The 25,674-nt window shown below is 42.9% G+C and overlaps 1 protein-coding gene across 1 annotated transcript in view; it reads right to left on the bottom strand.

Moving 5' to 3' along the window:
- The window catches only part of LANCL2 (LanC like 2), a 33,406-nt gene extending 8,904 nt beyond the window's left edge, over positions 1-24,502 (bottom strand). The window contains exons 1-6 of the mRNA XM_041466544.1: positions 24,298-24,502; positions 14,088-14,205; positions 8,807-9,014; positions 6,456-6,603; positions 5,701-5,847; positions 1,796-1,978 (exon numbers count right to left, since the gene is read on the bottom strand). Coding sequence (XP_041322478.1) covers positions 1,796-1,978; positions 5,701-5,847; positions 6,456-6,603; positions 8,807-9,014; positions 14,088-14,205; positions 24,298-24,498 — 1,005 coding nt within the window. The 5' untranslated portion in view covers positions 24,499-24,502. The remainder of the gene's footprint in view (positions 1-1,795; positions 1,979-5,700; positions 5,848-6,455; positions 6,604-8,806; positions 9,015-14,087; positions 14,206-24,297) is intronic.
- Between the last annotated feature and the right edge of the window lie 1,172 nt (positions 24,503-25,674).

Below are 25,674 nucleotides of genomic sequence, written 5' to 3'. Positions count from 1 at the left end.
TCAAAAATGCACAAGAATATCTCTTTGTATAGCACAGGACTCTTTTCTCTGTCACAAATACAAGCAAGAACGCTGCATTTCCTTTATGAGTACTTGTATTAGTATATTCATACAGTATATACTCAGAAGCAGTAGTGAGTTTGAGCAAAGGAACGCTTTTGCAAAGTTTACTGCAACTGAAATGCACTTTAAACATAGAGGGCTCATCTAGAAAGAAGCAAACAAAAGCAAGTAATTCAGATGATTAACACCAGAATTCCACCTTTATAAAGCCACTTTTTTGCTCAGCTTTGCCTAAGTCACTTTACAGATCAACAAGCAAAACCCCAAACCAACAACAACAAAAACCTACCAAAATAACCCCAACAAAGTAAATCTGATGCGCTACTGTAGACTTAGTCCTTTGAAGATGGTATCCCCTGCCAAACTATTTAGTAAGATAATAGAAGAAACTATCTTAAACTCACACGCTTGATACAGGAAGTGCCTCTCTCTGAACAGGGTTTGCCAGCTGCTTAGCCATAACATTCTGAATTAAGGCCTTGTGACAGCACTTGATTTCCAGGACAAACACTGCTGTCTGCTATCAAAAGTCCTGTGCCTGGTATGAAAGCATAGCCAGCAAAACACATGCCAACTTTTTTCTTTCAGTGCTTCAAAAAGAAGAATATAAAGAATAATAGAAAAACATATGTTTCATCACCTTAAACACAGAGGCCAAAAAGGAGACTGCTAATGAGAACTTGGTCCTATCCCTCTCACTTCTTGCAAAACATTTTGTGCTGGGGAAAGCACATTGACAAAGGAGAGAGTGGAGAAGTGTTAAGTCAATCTCCTACCACAGTCCAAAGAAAAAGCAACTGCAATTGCTGTTACATGCATTAAAAAAAAAAAAAAAAAAGCCCGCTGTAAGAAATTTAAAGTTCACATTTCAGGTAGCAGCATGAGTAATTATTCCATAAACCAAGCCTGCTTTTCATCAGCCCACCCAGATGCCAACCAGGGAATCTGTCAAGGAGGGCTGTCAAAAGCAGGAATCGATTTGCATAAATTTAATTAAATGGCATACTTTCAAATGTCACGCAAATCAGAAGCACACAAAAAGTCAGGTAGCAAACCTAGTTAAGAATGGAGAAGGGCAAACAGCAGGCTTGGGTAGCTCAGCAGTTTTATTTACGCCCTGGAAGGGGCCTGGGATCTTAGCTCTGACGTTAAGTTGTTGAGAGTTTTATTTAATAAAGGAGTAATTTATGGAAGACATTCTTTGGCAAGGCACATGAACCTATATTTTTTTAAACCAACATAATTGTTAAAACTCTTGGGATGAAGATTCAAAGAATTTAGGTCAATGTTTTCACACCCAGGACTCTGATGCCAAACTGTTTAAATATATGTCTCTTTCCCAAGAAAACTTAGTAACTACTAGTGCCCTGAGAAGAGATTTTACCCACTTATTTTCTCTTTAAAACATACCAATGTAAGTATTCTGAGATTTTTAGGTGTCTTGCATGGGGTTCTTGTTCAAAAGCCTAGATTTAGAAAGATACTATATAAAGTCTTGCAAACAAACAGGCCTGCATATAAGTTTCTCTGTAAAGACAGAGGTATATATACATACATATGTGTGTGTATATATACAAATATCTAAGAGCTTGGTGCTAATTACCCCAAGGTTGTGGGTTGGCTCCCTGCTTGGGCCACTTACTTAAGGGCTGGACTCGATGATCATTGTGGGTCCCCTCCAACCCAGAATATTCTGTGCATCTGTGAAATCTATGAACACAGAATGATTTACCTTATAAGCTTGCATGAGCATGTGGATGACTCCAGGGGCACCATGGCACCAGTGAACCAGCCTGTCAGTCTCATTGCTCAGCGACGATGGGTAATTCCCAGATCGGAATTTTTTATGACGCACGTAGTCAATGCTTGGCTTCACCAGCTCTGTCAGAGTCTCCTGGTCCACATTTGCAATTGGCTGAGGAAAACATTAAAACAAACATCACTAAACACATCAACAGAAGTAGTAACAAATTGTGTATCAACACTTAATTCTACAATCTGCTTTCAAGTATCCTACATACAAGTATCCTTGATCCAAATGCTGTGAATCACATCCTATGAATTTAATTAATGTCTACTTATTACACCCTTGCTAAGAACATTTTTACAGTCATCGCAGAGACAAAGAAATTGGGGTACCAAGTCATTACCTGTCTCAATGGAGGTGACACAGAAAGATTATGGAAGAACTGAGAACCAAGTATGACGACTCCCAGACCTCTCTTTGTAACTTAAAATAGGGAGAACACTTACAGGAGAAAGACCTATTGTTCACATGGTGCTCATAATACAGACTTCCAACATAGTGGGTTATACATTTTATTTTAAAAATAGCCATTTCCCAACAAATGAAGGAAAGTGTATACAGCAGCATACCTGACAAGAGATTTAGGAAGGTTGAAGTTTTCCATCATAAACAAAGCTCCCTGAAGCTATGGGCTATAAATCTGCATTCTGCATTTCCATTTTCAGAAGCTAAAATTCAGAAGCTAAAATAGAAGCTACCTCACCAAATATCTAAACATCTTTGCACTACAAAATTATCCTTCAATTGCTTTTAGCAATTTCCTTTCTAGTTTTTTTGTTTAATGTACATCCTTGTCAAATGGAGAATACATCCATCATCCTGCATGTTCCTTGTAACTAAAGGTTTAGAAGCCAAGTAACTGTTGTGTCTGCAGTTGCTCTTGGATGGCATTCCCTCCACTACCAGCCCATTTTCCACCATTTTAACAGCAGAGCTCTCTATTTTTACACAATCTATATAATTTCTGGAACTTCTGCAAGCTGTGGGAACAACCACAGGCACTGGAGCCTATAACAGCCTAATAACTGAGCTTATTTTATTAAATAAATTGTCTTTATTACTGATTCAATGTCATAAAGTTCCACTGTTTCCCACCAGCTCCAGCACATTTGTATTCAACAGGTGAGCACACTCCTAGAATTCAAAGTCTGACAGCCAAATGAATGAAAACTTTCAACAGCTGTATTTTGAGTAACCTGAAGAAACAACCTGAAGCCTCTATTTCCCCTCAGCCAGAGGACCTCTGCCAGAGTTCTATCCACCAGGTCCCTCAAGTAGGCGGTTCATGCTGCTCATCAGAAGTACACCTGAATACAGAGCAGCTTGTCATGAAAAATACCCCAAAGCTAATCAACCCTCACTCAGAACCCTCCCTGTGTGGTAGGGAGGCTTCATAGGAATGTTTGTTTTGAGGCTCTTGATTTCACAAGGCAATCCTGCAGAAGAAGGCAAAGAGGACGAGCACCAGCAATAAATGCCTTCAGTCTTGAGCTGTGCAAGGCAAGCCCAGCCCAGCTCAGAAATCCTTAGGATGTACATCCAAGAAGAGCAGAGCTCTTTACAAACTTCCTTACTTTGTGCTTCCAAGAAGATTTGTGTACAAGTGAGTTTTTTGCCCATGCTGCTGAGGTTCCCAGCACTTACTTCAAACAGCTAAAGAGTAACCTACAGGTGTGTGTCCTGACTTTCTGGCCAAAAGCAAAGGTATGCAAACAGACACTTTTGCTTCAGGGTTAGTGAAAGAATCTTGGAGTAGAGACTTCCTAGCTAGCACTTTAGAATTCCCCCTCTACCTCATGGATGAGTTATTTACCATGGCTAAGCTCTTATTCTTTCAGTAGCCTGTAAATAACTCCAGCAATACATGTTTTCTCCAGTTTAAGAAGTGTGTGGACAACACTCTGGGAACACGGTATGATTCTTGGTGTTCTGTGAAGGGCCAGGAGCTGGAATTGATAATCTTGATGTGTCATTTCCAACTCAGCATATTCTGTGATTTTATGATATAAGTGTTGTACAGGAACTACCCTCAGTAACCTTCACATCTAAGGTGCAATGTTCAATGCTTTTTTTTTGTTATCAAATAACCACTCAACAAACCACCTCTTGAATTCTTTGTTGAAAATACAGCAAAATTCACCCCATTTGGTGTGGGAGGGATGAGGAAAGGATGGGACTCTGATATGCCATCTTCTCTGCAGTGGATGACTCAACTTTGCATGACTCACAATATTTAACATACAGTGAAAAGATGGTAATATAATGCTGCATAAACAATGGCTTTCTGGTAATTCTTAAAAGCAGCAATTATATGTAAAGGAAAATTACTAGGATTTTAACATGTAGACAGAGTAGCTTCTGCTCAAACCAAAAAGCACTGTGCAATGATTTCTGCTATCAGCCTTAAATAGTAAAATAAAGATGGAGCCTTTAAAGAGCCTTCTTTAGAAGACTAGATGCTTCTCTGAAAATCTAGCACTACTAGGGAAAGAAAAATATAAGCCAGAAAGCTGAGGGAAGCAGAAGAGGGTGGACAACCTTGTTGTAGAAAGCAGTAGGTAAAGATAGGAGCACGGTAAATCAGAGCAGCCTGAGGCCCCAGTAGGATGGTCACTGCAGAAAATGGGTGTAGTAAAGTTAAGCACATCCCAGGTAGCACAGCAGTAGCTATTTCTATAGCAAAGTCAGCTGGTTTAACCAGAACTGCTGGTGGAAGTGGTGTAAGGTAATCTGAAATGCAGCATTTTTTCTAAGCAAGGAATGGCTGAGCAGTGGCAGCACCAAATACCAGCTCAATCACTTCTGCAGTGTACATTTGTACACAGCTGCAGACTGTGAGGAGGTACAGTTCTTCCATTTGCCTGAAGAAAACTCTTTCTGCATGAGCTGGCAAGGAAATTGGTATTTACAAAGATGTACAGACTGGCAGCAGCACCTTCAAAAACCAGAAACAGGTGCAATAAAGTTTCACAGCTCTATGACAATCTTCTATAATGAATCTTAAGGCTCTTTTCCCAGACTGTAGAACAGAAATAATCATAATCCTATTGCAAATCTCAGGGCAGGGGGGAATTGATTTAAGTATGGGAAAGAGGAGGTTTACAGAAGAAAGGAATCTCACTAAGGAAAACAGGGAGAGGACAGAAGGGGTCATAAATACACTAAAGAACATCTTTAGTTCTTTAGTATATTCATGACCCCTTTACAACCAAAGACTATGACCCCTTTACAACTAAAGATTATGACCATCTTTACAACTAAAGACTTTTGTGTGAGAAACAGGGGAGCTAAGGAAGAAGAAAAACATCTAAATAATAAAAGCATACTGAAGACTAATATGTGATTAAGGATAATCTTCCAAAATCACCAAGTCAGTGGGGGGGAAAAAAATCACTAGAGAAGAGAGGAAGGGCATGGAGGACAGGAGGCATCAGTGGTGCAATCATTTAAAAATAGCAAAAAATTGAAGAGTGATGGATAGTGAGTAAGTGAATTTTTAGCTGTTCTAACTGCAACACCAGAAGAAGTAAGTATGAAGATGAGAGAAAGCACTTCACTGTCTTTGCTGAGGACAAGAAACCAGATCCTGAAAAGCTGGTGCTCTGAACCACAGCTCAAGAGTTAATTCATGTGATCATACCCTAGTCACAGATTTCTTCTGCTATCAAACCCTTAGGTAGCACCTCTGCACAGTTCTGTGCTGCAGTCTAACACCAGACTGTGAGACCCTGATCCAGCACAACACTGCACATGCATGAAAGCTGAAAATAAGATCCCTCTGATGAAAAAATCACTGCTACTTCACCCCAGCCAACAGAAGATGCTCTTACCTGCATGAGCATGTAATAGATCCCAGCCACTCCATGGGCTGCTCCAACATACTGCTTCCTGTGCCACTGGTACAGCAGAGGACAACGGTCTGTTTTCCGCTCCTCCTTCGAGAAGTTTTTCCCTGACTCAATAATAGCATCTATTACCTAAGAAAAAGAACACACCCTGATGTTGCTTTCTTTAATTCAGAGGGTTTTACTTCTGCATGACTAAACCCACAACAAACAATAAGCCACAATACAGTGGTAGGACAATATTCAATTCATTTGGATTTGAATGCTGAGTGAGAAAGGTATTTTCCTTAAGGATGAGATCAATTCCATTTTAAGAGTAGAAATTTAATCTATCAATATTTCTAATTACTCTTTTTCAGCCCTGGCTTCTCTGGTTCTGGTATCTGCAAAACATTCATGCATGTTCCCCACGCTAAGTTTCCTTTTTTTCTATCTTAAAATACTTTCACACTTCTGTCTTAAGGTTTTTTTGGCAACAATGTCTCACCTGGCCAAAACTAGTTACATATTAACTTATTTCCTTGGCTGGACACTGACCCACCCACACTGGCCTGTCCCAGCCCCAGCTGGGCAGCAGGGAAAGGGGGAAGAGATTGGATGGACAGGTGAGACTGGGTTTCCAGCTCTAGGTCCCTCTTCTCCTCCAGCATTCCTCTCTTAAACTCCTCGAAATATGTATGAGAGTGATCCCAGTTCAACCTCAGTGATACTGTGATAATGGAGAGAGAAAAGTGTCTTACCTCTTTGATAACAGACTGTGGGACAGTGTCTGGACCGATTTCAGTGTTCAGGTACAGCAAGGCATACAGGTAACCTGCTCTGCCATAGAGCAGCTCATCTGGAAGTTCAGAATCTGTGCTGATGACTGTCCTTTGGAGTTGCAACAACCTGCATCAGACAAGGAAGGTGGGGAAAGAGTATCTTCTGTAGAGACCACACTGCCTTGTACAAGCCACCAATCCAACCAGAAGCAGAGCAAATGGTGAAGCCTCACCAACCCCCTTCAATCACTCCCAGTCCAGCTGGCTGCTGGGTTTACAGGCAGGAGCTCTGCACGCCTGCCATCTTTGAGATGGGAAACTGAGCCAGAGCCAGGTCAGTATCAGCACAGCTGTCAGGATTCTGTGCAGACAGAAAGAGATGCAGGGCAGGAGATGGAGAAGCCCAGAGAGCTACTCCAGCAAAGAGAGAAACCTCCTGGAGCCTCTGAGAATTTCACCAAAGTGAGGAATGCTTAATTGTACATGTTTAAGAGGGAAAAAACCACTCAAAAAACTCCAATGCCACCATACGTCATTCCCTCTCCTAAGAAAACACATTTTCTCAAACACTGAGCACCTCAGTTTTGAAAAGGACACTGCCATAATGCAGAAACTGCATGCCTTTAGCAGTGAAAAAACAAGGAACAAGAAGCGCTGGCCATGGTAACTCTCATTTTCTCCAGAATGACTCTCTGCTAATACTCTATCAGTCTGTATTAGCACTGAGATGGATCAGAGATTTGTTTTATGGCCACTCCCTCCCTGTCTCTTCCTATCTTTTTTGATTAAATTGATATTTAGAGGAAATCATGGTGATGAACACATTTTAAATTGGGGGAGGGGTAATAACAATCTGGATTAAGACCAAATTCAATTCCCAGATTCTCCCAGATATTATTTCTCAGGAGAAATGTTAGCATTAATATCAGGCCATAGCAAAACCACTGACCTCAATCATGTGTTTACACTGTCCCTGCTTAATACTAGAGAAAAGCTACTAAAAAAAACCCAGTTTTATATCTCCTTTCTCAGAACTATGCTTTGGGTTTAGAATTAAATTGTTTTCTTCTAAATTGTCCACTATTAAGTTTTATGTTGAACTCATACAACTGGACAAGGTAAAAAGTTAAAAGTGAAATCATAGATTAGATTTTGACATCTGCAACGTACCACTCAGCTGGTGTCACGTATATATTTATAAACAAAAAAGTTATAACATAAATAATCAAACTAAACTCCTTTTCACTACTCCTCATAGAAATTACTTTCCAAGGAGAGGCAACACTAGAAGATTTACTGCTATTCTCATTTTACTATACTCATGCTTTTTGCCTTACAGCAAGCAACACTGCTTTCTGAGCTGCATTCAAAATGACATGCCCAAGCTTACTGCCAGTTGTAAAAGCAAAAACCCCAAACCTAACACTCACTTCAAAACTGAAATATTCATTCAGGAACAGCAGCAGAGGTTAATCACACTAAGATCACTAGGATTCTAGAATAGAAAGAGACCAATTACATTTCCAAACAAACCAGAATGGAGATGAGGACACAAGCCTCGTTGCAAATTCTGCCAGCCTGAGGTGTGTTGCTGGACAGCTATCAGATGGACTGTGGTGCTGAATGCAAACTCCCCAGGATTCCAGGGTTTCCAGCCCTTGCTAGGATAGCAATCAACTCTGTAGCAGCAAAGGCACAGTGAGCTCTCTAATGAAGCTACATCTAAATGGGATTTCTTGAGACATTTACTCCATTTAGATTACTTTGAAAAGGGGTTGGAATTTTTTCAGGCCACCCTTCATAAGCTCTGACCTAATTAAATTCTTTGCCTTTACAAATCTGCTCCTGCAAATACTTCCTTTGTTATATTAATTTTTTTTTTTACATATCAATCTGATACACCGTGATTTTGTCTGCCTGCATCCAGATTCTGCAGTACACGTTTCGTAATGAATCTACAAAATCCACTAAGACCCACTCTTCACAGAAAGCATCACATATTGCACAAGCACTACATATTACCCATGACAGGACTGTGGCTTTTGTTAAATGTCACTTCAATGTGACAAAATCAGAACGTGTGTGCACTACAGATATGCCCAGGACATCCTGTCCTAACAGCGATAGAAGACTCAAGATAACCCACTAAATACGAATCAAGTGCAAGCCAGCTTTAATAAAGATAAAGCCTATTTTGTATTCTTGTACCGAAAACTTATCAGGAGAGAAAGTGTCCATTCTTTAACCATGTCCTCTAAAATTTCACTTGCAAAGTTACTGAACCAATGCTCTCTACAAATGAAGGGCATTTCCCACCATTAACCACTTACTTGGCAACACATTCTTGAGATTCACTGCTGTTTTTCAGCTTGTGGTAAACCACTGCACCCACTGCCAATGGCCCAGCATCACCACAGAGGAAAGTAACTCTTCTGCCATTCAGATTGCGAAGGATTCTCTTCACATAATCAAGAGATCGCTGCAAGTGGCTCTGGTTTTTCGTGACACGGTATAGTTGCAGATATAAGAGGGCAATACCTGAAATGAACACATGAAAAAGAGAGAGTTTCACTTACTTTTCTTTCTAAGTGTATCATATTCCTCTCTTTGGTGCCTCTGAACCAGTAACTCAAATGTGAACAGGTATTTTGTCCATAAAAACATGTCAGTCAAGGGTCCTAGCTTATGCAGTGTGAAGACACTGGGCCACTATTTGGAAGACACTTCAATGGGATCATGGGAACAATAAAAATTATCGGACTGGAGCCCAATGGTAGAGTCTCAATTTCCAAAAAAAAGGAAGAAAACTCATGACTAGGCCTCAATACTTGGCACACTGTATTGGGTTTCCATAGCCAGGCCTTGGTAGTGGGGGACTACAGGCTTCTGTGAGAAACTGCTGGAAGCTTCCTCCATGTCTGGCAGAACCATGGTGGCTCCAAAGGCTGCTGTGCCACTGGTGAAGGCTGAGCAAATCAGAAATAGTGGTAATGCCTCTGTAATAACAGATTTAGGAAGAAGAGGAAAAAAAGTTATTGTGCAGCTGTAGTTGTGGCCAGAGAAGACTGGAGTAGGAACTCCAATGTGAGAGGAAAAACTCTGCAGACACCAGGGTCAGTGAAGAAGAAGGGAGGAGGTGCTCCAGGCACTGGAGCTGAGGTTCCTCTGCAGGCCATGGTGCAGATCATAGTTAGGCAGCTGTACCCCTGCAGCCCATGGAAGACCATGGGGATGCAGACATTCATCTGCAGCCCCTGGAGAAGACTCATGGAGCACGCCAAAGCAGGTAGATGTCTAAGATGAGGCTGTGACCTATTGGAAGGAGGCTGTAACCCCTGAGGAGAGAGAAGCCCACACTAGAGCAGCTTGTGCTTGAAGGACTCCACCCCACCTAGGAGTGACCCATGCTGCAGGTTTGCAGAGAGCTGTTGCTCGTGAGATGGACTCACACCAGAGAAGTTCATGGAGAACTGTCTCTTGTAGGAGGGACACCCATGGGGGAGCAGGGGAATGACTCTTCCCCCTGAGCAGTGGGTGAAACCATGGGTGACGAACTGACCATAACCACCATTACCCTATCTCTCTGTGCCACTGGGGGAGGATGTAAAGCTGGGAAGAAGGGAGAGCTGGGAAGGAGGTGTTTTGAAGGTCTTATTTTACTTCTCACTATCTGTTCTGATTTTGTTAGAAATAAATTCAATTAATGTCTTTAATTCTAGTCTGTTTTGCCCATGAGGGTATTTGGCGAGTGATCTCTCCTGGTCCTTATCTCAACCCATGAAGCCTTCGTTATATTTTTCTGTTCCCTGTGGAAGGGAGTGAGAGAGAGGCTTATGGGTGCCCTGCATTCAGCCGGCATCAACCCACTATACAAAGAGATCACTGAATATTGGTTTTGGCCCCTCTCGTTGGGCCCCTCAGAAGGCTCCCCTGAAGGGGGAAACCCTCCTGTAGCAGTTCTGCGTCAGGACTGAGAGACACATGGGTCTTCAGATAGTTGTTTTATTGTTATCTTATCAGAAAGTTGGCATGCCGTCTGCACCAGACAGAGCGCAGGGTAACACTGCAAAATGGCTACAAGATGTACAGTTTCAAGGTCTTTTAAAGCTGTTTCATCCAATTAATTCTTTAAAATGTACTTTATTTCTACCTTTCTACCAATAACTCACCCCCTGTCTATCCACGTAACCTCTGCACTGCGGCTTTCCTTGACCAATCACCCTGTGCCACCAACACTGCAGAAAATGGAGCAGATGAAGAAGAAGCAGCTCGGGACAATGCCCAATGACCTCTACCTTGCCTCCATATTAAAAAATCCTGAACCCTAAATTTTTCACCCTGTGACAAACTACACTATTCTCTACTATATATTTCACACTCTTGTAGACTCTAGTCTACCTCGAAGTCTTCTAAGCTTTCTCCATGGGCAAAGGTCAGAGTCAGTGCACTTCTGGGGGTCAGGACCCCTCAGAGTAGACAGAGAAATATTCCCTGTGCCCTGGGTTCCCACACTGAAGATTCAAAATTTTGAGTTAACAAGCACATGCGTGACTGAGTATACTAACTGTACAATACTCATCTATTATATGCAAGAAGTGACTTCCCATTTGATTTGTAAAAGGATCTTCTGATGAGTTTTTGGATTCAAGTTGCCAAGATCTTCATAACCCCTAAAAGTATTTCACAACAAGATTACAAGCTTGTACAAATCAAGCAGGTTTGTAAAAGCCAGAAGTCAAATCAGGGCCCTAAGAATGCCAGGAGGTACTATCAAGCTTCACTCCATTGAACTCATTACATAGTTTGCCATTAAAACAAACCAAAACCTTAGAAATAACAACAATGTAGGCTGAAGGAAGTGAAACAAATCCATCTATCCAAGTGGATGTCTATTGGCCAACTGCATGCATACACATGCAGAAGTAAATAATTTATCTCCAGACTACACTGTAGCTCAAACCCATTTCTGAAGGGAGAGAACACTCTCCTGAGCCTCATCCAAAGCTGAGTGCACACAAGGCCCACTTAGCTCACAGAGAGGCTACCTCAGTAGTACCCGAACAACAGCAGCACAAGAGTGCTGGTACATCCTCACATGTTCCCGGGGCAGCCTCTGAGTGAGCCTTTCTGGTGAATCTATGAAGAAAGCTGCAGAGCTTGGGTAGCCCAGTTCAACATCATGGGAACCGGTGGGCTATTTACAGGGATTTGTGGAACCATTTCTTAATGCTGCAACAAATGTGTAAATATCTTGATGTGACCAAAGGATGATTAGAAATGTAGCCATGAAGTCCAGTTCATCTCATCCTTCCTCATGTTTCTCAGTGCAACACCAGTGGTTCCTCCAAGAGGTCTGGCATGTAAAAAAGTACTTGCATAAGTAAGATGCACTCTTTCATGTGTCCCATGACTGCTATGTGCCAACAGCAGGTGTTCCAAGATTTTAAAGATGTTTCACAAAATGCAAGCCAATGCTCATGACTGCACTGTCAATGAGACTTGTCTAGACTTGGTACATAAAAAACAGGGCAGTTGTTTACAGCACTACTTTTACCTTCTGATTTGCACACTAGCAAAATGCAGCAAAGAGCAAGTTTGGAGAAAAAGTATCTGCATTAAATATTTTAAAAACCAGATCATTTAAATACTTTTATTCAGAACCATATCCACAGGAGCCTTGAAAGAAGTTAACAGCTTGGAATAGATGTAAATGGCAATCCTTCTACAGGATGGAAAAATCCCACACTTGTTAGACAACGTCACTTGTTCATCTATATTCCTGTTTCAGCTAATGATGGCTGTGTTACTTTTACCTTATGACTCATTTTCAGTACGCTCTGGTTTATCAGCCATAATTTCAGCTGCCAGTCACTGTGCCAGAAAACAGCTCCCCAGGAGCCATTCTGTACTGTCAGCACAAGAAAGCCCACCACTGGAGATCTGCACACACTCAGCAGCCAGTCACTTTCAGACCCTGAAACACGCCTATCTTTTAAGCCTGAGTTGTCTAAAAGTTCCCCACCCATCCACCCACAGCACCATCTGTACCAAAACATCAAGAAGAAAGCAAAGAAATTTTACCCTTTAATTGCCAGATTTAAGACTAAGGATGGATGAAGGCTGGAGAGCTTTTCCATGCTACTCCCCCTTCACGACATAGAGATAAAAGAATAGATCTCCTCAGGGCACATTTCAAACATGTGGTGCTAAAAGTTTAAGTATGCCTGAAGTTAGAGTTAGAAGAGCAGGAACAGAATATGCCATTCTATCCAGCAAAGTCACACTTAACAGGCCTAGATGGACACGCCCTGGCAACTTGAAGAACAGTGGCCACATCAGACATGAGAACTGTAGGCTCTGCCTAAAGGATCAGTGCCCTGGTTTCAGCTGGTATATAGTTAATTTTCTTCTCTGTAGCTACAGTGCTGTGGTTTGGATTTAGTGTGAGAATAACACTGATAGCACACTGATGGTTTAGGTGTTGCTGAGCAGTGCCTACCCTAAGTCACGGACTTTTCAGTTTTCCATGCTCTGCCAGGGAGCTGGTGCACAAGATGCTGGGAGGCACCATGGCCAGGACAACTGACACAAACTGGCCAAAGGGATATCCCCCTACCATAGGACATCATGCTGGGTACATAAACTGGGAGGAGCTGGCTGGAAGCCACCAATCACTGCTCAGGCATGGGCTGGACTTTGGTGAGCAGGAGGTGAGCAAAGGCATTCTGCACCACTCATTTTTCTCACATTTTATCCCTCTCCCCTTTTCATTACAATTGTAATTATTATTGTTGGTTCCATTACTATTATTAATTTCTTTTATTTTATTTCAATTATTAAACTGTTCTTATCTCAGCCAATGGATTTTCTCTTTTTTCAAATCCCCTCTCTATGCAACTATGGCAGAGGGGATGTAGGAGGGGCAGGGTGCTGGGCTGTGTGGTATTTAGTTGCCAGGTGGAATTAAATCACACCAATTAGAAGGGCTCATGTACATCTGGACAGCATCAGTGATGCAATGCTAAACGAAAAATGGTCCCCAGCAATAACCATCACCTGCACGTGCCCAATTTTCTTCATGATCTTCACAGTCTTGCAACCAAGACTCTACACTCCCCCTCCTCACTGAATCATTTTACCATTTTTTGTACAGACAGAACAAATTACCCAAATTCCAGATTTGAAGGCTCCAAGCTCCTGGCCACAGAACAAATTTCCCCTATCTACTCCAGTGATTAGAAAAGCTGTTACCATTATGAAACTGCTAATAGCCTGTTGAACACAAAAAGGTGAAAAATAACTCATTTTTAAAAGGAAATGTAAAGAAACAAGTGGTAAGGTAAAAGAGCAGCCTTAGAAAATCCATTCTTTTGTAAAGCAATGATTTCCATATACAAAAGCCAAGTATCATTCTGTATCTTTGTCTGCTGAAACCAATGCAAGTTACAGACAGCAGTGACCAAGGCTCCAGACTTAAAAGAAAAACCAACTCACAAAAATGCCTGTAACAGAGTATTTCTGCCACTCCTATGAGAATACCAGAACCTCCTGCGCATAAATCCAATTACACCATTTAACAAATACATTTCATTCAAATTCTAGCTTTCTCACCAGTCCAGCCAGTATAGGCAGAGCAGTCATGTGGATCTGCCGTCTTCAGCCCTTCCTCCATTTGTTGCAGAAGATCTTTGATTTTTGTCTGGATCCGTTTTGAGAACCGAGCATTGACCTGAAAGCAGGAGACAGGGAACAAGCCAGAAAAGAAACAAATTAAAGAATGCAAAGTGCCTGCTCCACTTTCTTTTTTGGGAAGAAAATCAAACCAAACCAAAAAAAAACCAAAAAAAAAAAAAAAAAAACCCCCCAAAAAAACCAAAAGGAAAAAAAAAAAAAAAAAAACCCCCAAAAAAACCAACTAGGAAATAAATAACAAATACAGCAATCAGCAGCATCAAAGCGGTTCATCTTCTGTGTGTCTCATGTAAATGCATTCTGACTACATTCTAGGGTAAGTTACGAGCATCTACATTAGACAAAAATTACCCGTGCATTCTATAAAGTCACACAAAGAGGAGCTATGGACACTGTGACAGGATGTAATTCTAATCAGGGTCTTGGTGCCAAGACCATGTTATGGACAAACAGCACAAGCCCCATGTTATAGGTGCTTGCTCTCATCACAAGGACCCTGCACACCCTTTGTAGCACTACAGAGCAGGAAATAGCCCAAGGAAAAGAAATGTATGAGGTGACCAGTCTTTTTGCACAGAATACTGAAGATAATCAAGCCAAAGAAGATGAGCAGAAGCAGCTCAGCATCTTCAGCTCAGGCATGAAGGCAAAGAAACAAGTCTTTGATTTTACACACTGCTTGCTATTACTTTTGACCAAAAAATGTTTATATAGATGAAATACATGATATATAACAGAGGTTACTTTACCCTTTCCAACATTTCTCTCTCACTATGCAACTTTTAGGGAAGATATGTTACTGATTACTCCTTAAAGCCTAGGGAGCATGGAAATTAGCACAACAGTACAGTAAGTTCTTGCTTGACTACAGCCCATCCCAAAAGTGTGGGGTTTGGATAAATTACAGGTCCTGGATACCACCATGCAACCGATTACTCAAGGTGTACCACATTTTGTACTCTTACTCAGAGTGGAACTTCAAATAAAAATCAGTGATTTCAAACATCCATCCAACAGATTCAGAAATCAGAAAGATTTAAGAATTGCACAAGGCTTCTGACACACCAGAAATCTTCAGGGTGAATAGTTCAAATCCATTTAAGGCTACCCATGATAGGATAGGAAGGGAGAAGAAAATTGTGCCATTATATCTCACATTGAACACATATCATTCTAGAAATAAGCTAGAGACACCTTAACCTTCTCCAATATCTCTAGAAATAGCAACCAAACACAGCAGGCATCTGAAGCCTGTTACTCTTCTGCCTTAATAGGTGGTGTTAAGCACTTTTTTAGGAATCTGTACCATGCATCCACATCACCACTACCACCCCACCACCCTCACCTAGTTCAGTGAGGTCTCAACACAAAGGAAAACCGTCCTCAAGGGCAGGGCTTCTCTCCTTCAAAAGACAGCTATGTCAATGCTAAGGCATATGGTGAAACAGCATGAGGATATTCACGTGGATGCATCCAGGCATAGAGCTCAGCTTATCTGACAAGAGTGAACTAAGGTTTCAGACTCCCCATTTATTTACCTACTGCACATCATAAGCATGCTGGTTATCTTTTTGTTCTGACAATACACCTGCTGTTACCAAATCAGGATATTTTATATCAAACACCAGATTAAATTACTTAGAGGTAGGAGGAGAATATTAGGACATCAGGACACCTGGGTTCTGCATTGAAATCTCAGTCCCATACAAATAATTTAGCTCAGGTTGGTAATTCCTCCCTCTAGAAACTGAATTGGAACTTACTTGTCTTGGTTCAGTGCTTGGAAAAACACAGACTAAAGGATATTTTTATTAATATTTTTATAATTATCTGTAAGTCCAAACAAAGCTACTCCCAAACTTATTGCAGTGTGAATAGGTTATAAGTGGCAACAAAGTTTTCCCCAGCTATCCACTTCTCCCTTTTTTTCTGGTTGCTCTGAAGCTTTCACAAGCAAGCACTGTCACTGATCATTTTATAAGATTCCCTTATAAGCTTGTAACAGATGCTTACATGCACTAGAATAAATCAATTACATGAAGAAATGAATGTTGAAAGGTGGCTTTAGAAGATTTAAAAGCTTCCTTCAAGGAATCTTGGGGCAGCATTACAACTGAGCATAACATGCACACTTGTGTGGAGCACAGACTGATTTTCATCAGAAGCACATTCATCTCAAGAGGATGTTTCCAGCTGGCATTCAGCCTTTGCTGCAGGTGACTTGTTATTCCAGTAGGGACAAACAAAAACCAGAAAGCCTGATCTCTGATATCTAGTGGCACATTTACTTCTGGTTCACAACAGACTGGGTGATAGCAGGAGCTGAAGACTATCTTTAATTAGAAAAGGCTCTCTCCAGGAATTCAACTGCTGCATTACTCCTCTGCTGCTGCAGAAAGAACAACCATTATCATCCCAAACACTGCTCAAGTGTATATTGTCAAAACACAAAAAAAGAGCTCATTCCTCATTATACCAAATAGAGCCTTGTGCCCTATTGGTTATGGTAACTAAAAAGGCTCATCATCATAAAAGTAATGCAGAAAAAATGAAGCAGGTCGGTTTGGAAATTAATAGTTTTGTTATTTATTTGAACCATATCACTTTTTCCATTGCAGTGAGACAGCAGGCAAAGCTACATCCCAATACAAAGTCTTCCAAAGCCAACAAAAATGTAAGGAACATAAGTACTTACGTAACATCACTCACCTTTAGCACTAATCATAAGATGTTTAAATTATGCTGTCCTTGTTAGCAACACATCTCCCCTATCTGCCTTCTTTCATTTGTAGGGTTTCTAAAGAGAATTTAACTCATCTTCTTCTGTAAATTCAGCACTAGAACTACACACCTACATTAGAGCACAGTGCTAATAACACCAAGGACATGGGTTTGATCCCCATATGGGCCATTCACTTAAGAGTCGGACTCAATGGTTGTTATAGGTCCATTCCGACGCAAAATATTCTGTGATTCTCTTATTATAAAATATTTTTATAAAATTTGTATTTTTATATATGTATAAATAATTATATATTTATAAAATTTATATCATTATGCAAATAAAAAAATCTCCTAAAACCCCCAAAGATTTCACTTGCAGTCAACATTACAATAACATACCAGTTCTTACTGACCATTGCAGCCATATCCAGCTTTACAGCCATGGCGTTAAAACTAACCAGAAGCAGGAGCAGATGAGGCAATAAGCAGCTGCTATGTATGTATTGTGTATCACGATTTCTGGTAGGTAAGAGAAGTCTGTAACTTTAGAGTCTTGCGTGCGCATTTGGACCAAATATGACATTGCTGATATAAGTCTGACAATATAACCCTGAGGCCTCATGGCACTGCTTTTGTCATTAAAAGAAAGACTCTGGTTTGACAGACATGGGATAAGTAATCTCATTTGCAATTATCAAAGACATTTAGATACCCATGTGCTCCTGGCATTTACTTTCTCATGACATCTATGCTAAAAACTTGTGCAGAGCCACAGCAGGGCAATGGAGACCTGAGCTCAGAGCTTCCTCACAAGTTGTCAATGTACCAATCTTTCTTGCTACAACCAGTTCCCAAAACAACCATCTTGCTCTTAACCCTATTTTAATACATCATGTTTTTGGGGACAGATGCTACATGCAAAACCAGACTGCAGAAGTAAGCCACTGATTCTGCAGAAGTAGAAAGGAGATGACCTATACACACAGTGCTACCTCCCAAACAAAGCAAAATACACTTTTATTTCACCTCACTTTGTTGTTGGCGATGTGTAGAGCAGAACACATAACTGGTGCTGTGTTGTCTTTGCCAAAGTGTATTTTAAAGAGAAGAAGATACAGCTGAAGTTGGTACTGCAGCAAGAAGTCATTCAAAAACCAAATTTGCATAGAAGATTGCAGAAAGGACATAACAGACACTGGCAAGGAAGAATGTAGTAGGGGAAAACTCACAGTTCTGCTGAAATGAGGAGTCCTGGCTGTACAGAAGTCATTGGGAACTTTGCCACTGACTGTAAGGGAGCCAGGTTTCACACCCATGCATTGGAGCATGGGTCTATTGAAGCCAGATGAGCTCTTATACTCACCTCCACAAGTTCCTCCAAAAGCAGACAAGAAGGAAAGACAGTAGGATCCTACATGCAGAATCTAGCAAGGTCTGCTAGGAGGTGACCAGTCTTTTTGTACAGAAGAACAAGTTCTACTTTATTTTTACCTAAGTCAAAGGACTCTTACAGCTCCAAGAGCAGCGCCTTCTCTGAAAATACCAGATACTGTTGAAGCTCACCACCCAGCCTCTGAAACACTCAAACACAGTTCTCCGACACTTCTCAGACAGGCCCTCCAGAAACAAATGCCAGTTCTGCAAAACCACATGCTTAATAAATGCTTTTATTACTGTCTGTAGAATACATTGCACTGTTTTTCAGTGATCTGTCACTTAGTGCTATACATGTGACAACGGGGAAAAAAAGTTAAAGTAAAAAAAGAAGGGGGAGAGGAGGAAGAGAGAGAAATCAACAGGTGTAGGCAAATTCCTACACTGCTACAAATGCCAGCTTACAAATAGGCTTTAAACACAGTAATCGCTATCTCAGAGGATATAAGGGTGTGAAAAGCATCGTTAAAAGTCAAACATTCAAGTTACAGAAACAACTACTTAAGGCATGTGAGAAATAAGAAGACTGTATCTCTAATGCATTTGTGTTAAAGAAGTTATATGTCTCATTGGTTATAAGACAGCAAAAATCCAAAGATTAAAGATCTAGATCATCACAAAGAATCATCAAAAAGCTCCAAATCATTGGTAACAAAAATAAACATGATTAACAGATATCCTGTGTTTTGGGAAATGGAGACTGATAAAGCAAAAGAGCAATACTGAAAATCACTGGTCCTCCAGGTAGCCTAACACCAACATGCAACTTCTTGAAAGCTGAGAAAATAAAAGTCTGTTGTATGATTTTAAAGTCAGTCACTACACAGAAGTGTCTAGCCCAGCTGTGACACTTTTAGGTGGTCCTCAAAAAAAAGCTAAAACTTCTACCAATTCTGTCTAAGTTACCTCAACAGAGGTAATACATCTGCATAGAGAGCAGTTATATTCCACATAGTGAGCTTGACAGCAGATCAGTGCAGTTAGACCCAAATAAAATTTATTTTCACCAGGAAGTAAGTATGTGTTATTGCACTTGCCCACACAACTAGCTGGAGTAACAACTCATTAACATGCAGGTTTGCAAGATAAAACTAGAAACTGATGAAAAGTGGATGGATGTGAGACAATTTAATCAGAACTTGGGGGTTTGATTTTATGAAGTATTTTCATTCAGAACTGGTTGACTAAAACCAAACAGGCTTAACTCTGTGGTCACCTCCTGAATAGCAGGAGAGGCTTTCACTACAAAAGCATCAGAAAAGCCCTAAGCAGTGCTCAGTGCTGCCTGTGCTGTAGGAAAGAAGCAGGAGTTCTTCCTTTCGGGCTGTGTACAATTGTCAGGAGTTAGTGAGGGACAATGAAGTACAACAGATTGATTTTCAGGCTCAGTTTTGACCAAGACTCTCAAAAAGCAAAACAAACTTTCCTTCTGAAGAATCACAGAGAATACTGCAAACTTTGTTTGTTTCAGAGTCCCTATGAAAACAGCACATGCCTGAGTTGGGAAGCCAGAAAATGCTCAAAAAAAGTAACAAGCTCAAGAAATGCAGCAAGAAATTGCATCCCACATCTCTGGAAAAAAGTGGGAAGAATTATTTAAGTGGCTTTGGAAGTTGAATTTTGCCTCCAGTGCAATAAGTTGTATAATTCCCACTTGTGTAAGTTGTTGCTGAGTCAGTCCCAGAACACAAGAGAAATTGCTGCTCCCAGTGAGATAACTAAAATGCCCAGCGAGACCCCAAAAAAATTTTAACAACAAAACAAAAATCAAAAAACAAACAAACAAAAAAAAACCCCAAAAAAACCCCAAAAAACAAAGGGAGAAGACAAGTGGGGCTATGACAAATATGTATATATTTAAAAATATATTTTACAGGAGAAGAAAGACTGAAAGCCACATAAAGTAATTATCAGAAGTAAGAGGAGATTGAGAAAGTATTAGGAAACGAAACACTACTAAATCACCCAAATGATAAATCTAAGTAAATATTCTATATCACCACTAATAGGTACTTGCCAATGAGCACCATTATCTTTGAACAGGCTCCCTGTAAGAAGTCCCCTGCAAAGCCTAATAAGGCATTGTATACATTTCTCAGAACATACCACTTTTTTCTAATATTCTTAGAACACTATGTCAAGTCAGGAAAAAACTTAAAAAGAAAGAATTTGCCTAAAAAATAAGTTAAAGTTTGAGCATGCTAGTGAACAGTCCATGAAGTTTGACTATAATTTTGCCTCTTGTGCTTCCACAACAAATTCAGACAATCTTAAAGTAAGGGCTGGGATCGTTTTAATTTCTTGATGACAAGGATGCTTATTTTTTTTTGCACAACTACAAAATGCAGATCATTGTCCAGGCTTCCACCTTCCCCTGGCTGAGCAGGTAATATCAGGCTGCCTTTTCTTCCCATGTCACTGGCCTTAGTGTGAAGGAGAATCCCAAATCACACCTGCCTATACTATAAATGCAGCCACACGGCCTGCAGTGGCTCTGAGGACAGGGGGTAATAGATCCTTTAACAAGCCATCACCACCCCTCAGGAGCAAGCACTCCTCATCCTTTTCCTTCCCAGGAAATCCTTTAGAGCTTTGTAACTCTCTACCACACTACGGAACTAAGAACTTGGGAGTGTTCCTTGTTATGAGTCTATTAATTTCTCTTCCTTCTCTGTCCACCTACATTTCCATTTCGGAAACTTTTGGACTGACAACTTTGAGATAGTATCTATAGGTACCTTTTTAGGCCAAGGTATCTCTATGGGGTCCACATGAAAAGGAAAAAGACTAAAGAATGTATATTTGATTGAAATATTAAACCTCACTTATTAAACAAAGGTTTATATTTAAAATTATGTTTCTTATTAATCTAGAATTAATGCTTCTGATTAATTATTACCTTGGCTTTCTCAGACAAGTTACAGAAGCAATTTAAGTTCATGATACTTTAATGATGAAGAAATCTAGTTATGAAAAAAGTGAATTTCAACTACATGAGCAGACGTATAGGAGCAGTGTTTACTGTGACTATTTATAAGAAAGCAAATCAGCAACCTCAAATTCTGCTTCTCCTACTCCCATACATTCAAGACTTCTGAACAATACTTTACCCACACACACTTCTATATGGAGATTTTTGTTCTGACTGTTTCACCTTTCAGACAATGCCTTGAAGAGCTTCTTGTCCTTTTATCCACCAGGTGAATTTCAGATGGCAATCATGACAGACTAAGAAATCAAATGCATTAATAATGCATTGCCTTCCATGACAACAGCAGAGCCCCACACACCTCAGGCTGTCATTACGTGAGTCACTCAGCGCTCCTCACTCCACTCAGCAGCAGATGGGAGAGGAAGGCATGATGCACTGCGTTGAGGCTTTCTGAAAGATGCTCTCATTTTTAGGAAACCTGTGTGCTTGTGTACAGAAGTTTACAGAACAGACTTCCTACACTGTGTAAAGTCCTTTGTCTTCACTGGGGCTTTAGGCAAGCAAAGACATTTCTCTGATGGAACGGGAGTCATTAAATGCAAAAATAAAACACTAAAACATAAACTGAAAATCACAACATCAATAAATGCACCCCAAAAGTACCCATCATGAAATGTCACAAAAGGGTAAAACTAGGAGTGACAGCATGCAAATACTTCAAAAATTTAAATACACATAAATATTCTCACAGCTATATTCTAGCCCAGGAATACATAAAATGACTCCTGAGATTTTGCAGATGCAAAACCAAAAGAAAATGTACACTTGCTTCTGCCTTCTCCTATGAAATGCACAGAATTGCTGTAGTTACATGGTTTTAAGGCAGTACAGATTTTTTTTTTTTCCAGAGACACTTCAACTTCCTGAACAGAGCCCAGACACCACCTTTTATCAAATACAAGACTACTCAGGTGCTCTAACATATTTTCTGAACACACCTGCACAAATAGCTGCTGATTGTCACTTTCTAAAAAGGAATGTCATCCACCATTGATGCTGGGAAAAAACACGTGCATGCACTGTGAAACACCATTCTCATGCATAGCAGAGTATAAGAGGCATTCCTAATGTGCACACAGGGCTAGAAATTCTTGACTAATTCATTTCAGTTCTGCCACAGAACAACATCTCTCAATTTGGATTCATTCAAGAATCAAATCTGAAGTAAATTAGAGTTGAGCTATTCTGCAATAGAGCTAGTATACACTATGTATAGATGTTCATCTTCTAAGGATGTAGTGTTCATCTTCAAGGATGTTCATCTTCTTTTGATATCTCACCATTCTTCTGGTTGTCTCACTTGAGAAAGCTTTAGTCCATCTAGATCAGCAGTAAATGAAGGAGTATTTTCTCTTTTAAAATATGGACATGAAGTGTGAGACTTAAAGCAGGTACACAAGATGACCGGCCTACAAGGGACTCAGTATGTTTTTTACTAATTTAACAGCAATATATAGCTATAGCAGTTCTGCCATCTCCTCTCTGCCTTTATAATTGAACTCATCATACTTGGATGACTTTTATAGACTAAGCCAGATACAGAAGAACAAAGAAATAACAGTTCTCTTCCTCTTCCACAAGGAAAAAAAAAATAGTTTTACCAACACTCAGCATACTATCAGGGAGCTGTGTACAAAACAAAGCAGATTTCACTTTTGAACCTACTCTTGCTTTTTAAACCTTCTCAAATGCTCTGCTTCTGGCAGCTGCAATTAACTGCAGCTGTTAGACACTGAAGCCCCAAAGCATTCTCTTTTGCGCACTTTGCTTAGCCACATACAACTTCATAAACCTCAGTTATAAACAACTTGGCGAAACCTTTCATTGCCTTGGACTGACGGTGAGCCGATGGTGTCCTGCAGGTATTTACAATGGTCAGAGCGAATGGCCCTCCCACTGTTGAGCTTCACCATGCTTGTCTCACTCTATATGAGTAAGTCAAGGTAATTCCATATTGCCACAAGCAGAAAAATACAGAGCTGGTATCAAGAGCTTTCCTTTATTCATCCCAGCATACAATCAAGGGAGTTAGGAAGCTAACTTCCCACCTTCAATGCATTTGTGCTTGTAGCAGTGTCACCATGCAGTGTTTTCCAAGCAAAAGCTGCACAGTATTGAAGGATGAGGCCGCAGAGGGGCTAAATGACAAAAAGCCCACATTCTGGCATTCCTTCTGCAGATTAATCCAGCCTGCATGTTAACAGGCCACGCCAGAGCAGCTTCTCTCCTTAAAACTTAAGACACTCATAGTATACCAAACAGCAGCACATGGCATCGAGGAGATAAGCAGAGCAGGAAGACTGCAAACCTTGTGTGACCAGTCCTACCAGGCAGACCTTCTGCAAGCATGAACCAACTTGCCAGGTGCCTATCATGGTGCACCTGAACCTATAAAAGTGCACGTCAGTGAATAAACACGTGAGAACACTCTAGCTTCACCTAATGAGTGTTTCTGTCACCTGAGAACAGACTCTCCATTTCTAGATGGGCATCATTTCATCTTTTCCATTCCCTTATGCATTTTCTCTGGTGAAACTCGGGCAAGTTGTGCTGACAGCTTCTTCTGAGATGCCAAACCACCGTGGTAAGAGCAGCTATAGCTGTTCTGCTATACAGCGTCCTGGTACCTCCAGCTGGGACACCGCATGTTTATTTATCCCGGAATAAAACAAACAGCCCGAATTAAGAGCCGCTGCTGCCGGGCTGAACCCCCGCTCCTTCCCTCAGTTCACCTCGCCGCTCCCTCTCCTCGGGCGCCCCCGAGGCCGCGGCGGCCGCCCCGAGCTCGGCCAGCGCGCAGGCCGCGGGCAGCCCCACCGCCCCCGCCGCCGGGCCCGCGCCCCGCCGGAGCCGCCCTGGGGCGGAACACGCGGCCGCCTGCGCTGCGGGGCCGCCGCTGCCGCCGGCAGCCAGCAACCCACGGGTGAGGCCGGGCCCGGGGATCCGGGACGCGACGCCTGCCCGCCACCCGGGACTCACCTTCCCATCGGCGCCGAAGGGAAGGGACTCCTCCTCCGCCGGCGGCTGCAGCGCCCTGTCCCGGTGGGCGTCCGCCGCGCTGGGGGCTGCCACGGCTCCCTGGGGCTGGTAGTCGGGGTAGGGGTTGGTGAAAGCCCGCTCCTCCATCTCCGCTTCACCGCCCAGCTGCAGCTTCAACCTCTTGGACATGCTCTCTCCCATCTCAGCCGGCCCCCGGCCCGCCTCCCCGCACGGCGAGCCGGCGGGGACACACTCCGCCCCGCGGAGCGGCGGCTTTGCAGCAACGCGAGCGCCGCGGCCGCCCCCGGCTACAGCTGCCCCCGGCTACAGCGGCCGTCCCGCGGGCGCGGGGGCTGGCTCAGGAGGGCGGCTGCGGTGACAGGGTCTGCGGCCGCGGGCCCATCGGGGCCGCTCCAGGGCGGAGGCGCCGCCGCCCCGACCCCGAGCCACCGAAGCCCAACTTTGGAAGGCGAAAGGGAAAGCTGCGAGGCCGCGGCTCTGCTCGGCGTGCCTGTCAGCCGAGGCGGGGGAGCGGCGAGCGCGGCGGCATCACAGCCTATACAGGGGCAGAGCGCGGCCGGGACCGCGGCCGAGCCCCGCCGCGGGAAAAGGCAGCCCGCCCGCCGGCGCAGGCTGGGTGGCACGGCTGCAAAGCTCGTTCCAGCGCCTCATTCTCCCCCGCCGGGCGTCAGTGCCTCGGGCTGCCGCTGCCGCCGGCCGCACGCCGGGCGGCGGAGCGGGGCTGCCGCCGGCTCCTCCCGCCCGTCCCCCCGCGGCGGGGGCGAGCCGCCGCCCGGCGCATCTCAGAGGAGCGGCAGCAGCAGCAGGAGGGGCACGGACAGCCCCAGGAGCAGGCAGTACGCCACCAGCTCCTTCGCCCGGCTCATTAGCAGCCGCCGCCGGGCCGCGCTCATCCGCCGGCAACCCCCGCGCCCGGCGCGCCGGTCCCCGGCCAGCCCCGGCGGGAGGGAGGGACGCGGTCCTTGGCTACCGCTCGGCGGCGACCGCCCCTCAACCGGCGAGAGGAGGCGGCTCCCGGGGAGAAGGGGGGTGGTCTCCTTCCCTCGGCCCGCCCCCGGGCTGTATTGTTGGCCTGGCCGCGCTCACCGTCCTGCTGGCGGGGAGCCCCCTGCAACAACGCAAAGCATCCTAGAGAAACAGCCCCAAGCCCCCGCGAAAGACATCAGAAAACCTCACAGCCCTGGAGGGGGCTGGCGGCGGTAGGCGGTGAAGGCCCTGAGCGATCGGCTGTGCCGGCTGGACGTGAGGGTGGGATCGCATCCCACCTGGGGAGGAGCAGCGTCTGGATCGCGTGTGAATCGGGCGTTTGTGTCTCGAATCCAGTCCTGGAGCGGAAAAAAAAAAAAATCTTTCTCC

This window comes from Pyrgilauda ruficollis, unplaced genomic scaffold, assembly GCF_017590135.1.
Source record: "Pyrgilauda ruficollis isolate IOZ18807 unplaced genomic scaffold, ASM1759013v1 scaffold2, whole genome shotgun sequence".
Taxonomy (NCBI): Eukaryota; Metazoa; Chordata; class Aves; order Passeriformes; family Passeridae; genus Pyrgilauda; species Pyrgilauda ruficollis.
Note: the sequence above shows the minus strand (reverse complement) of the source record. Positions and strands in the feature narration are given on the sequence as shown.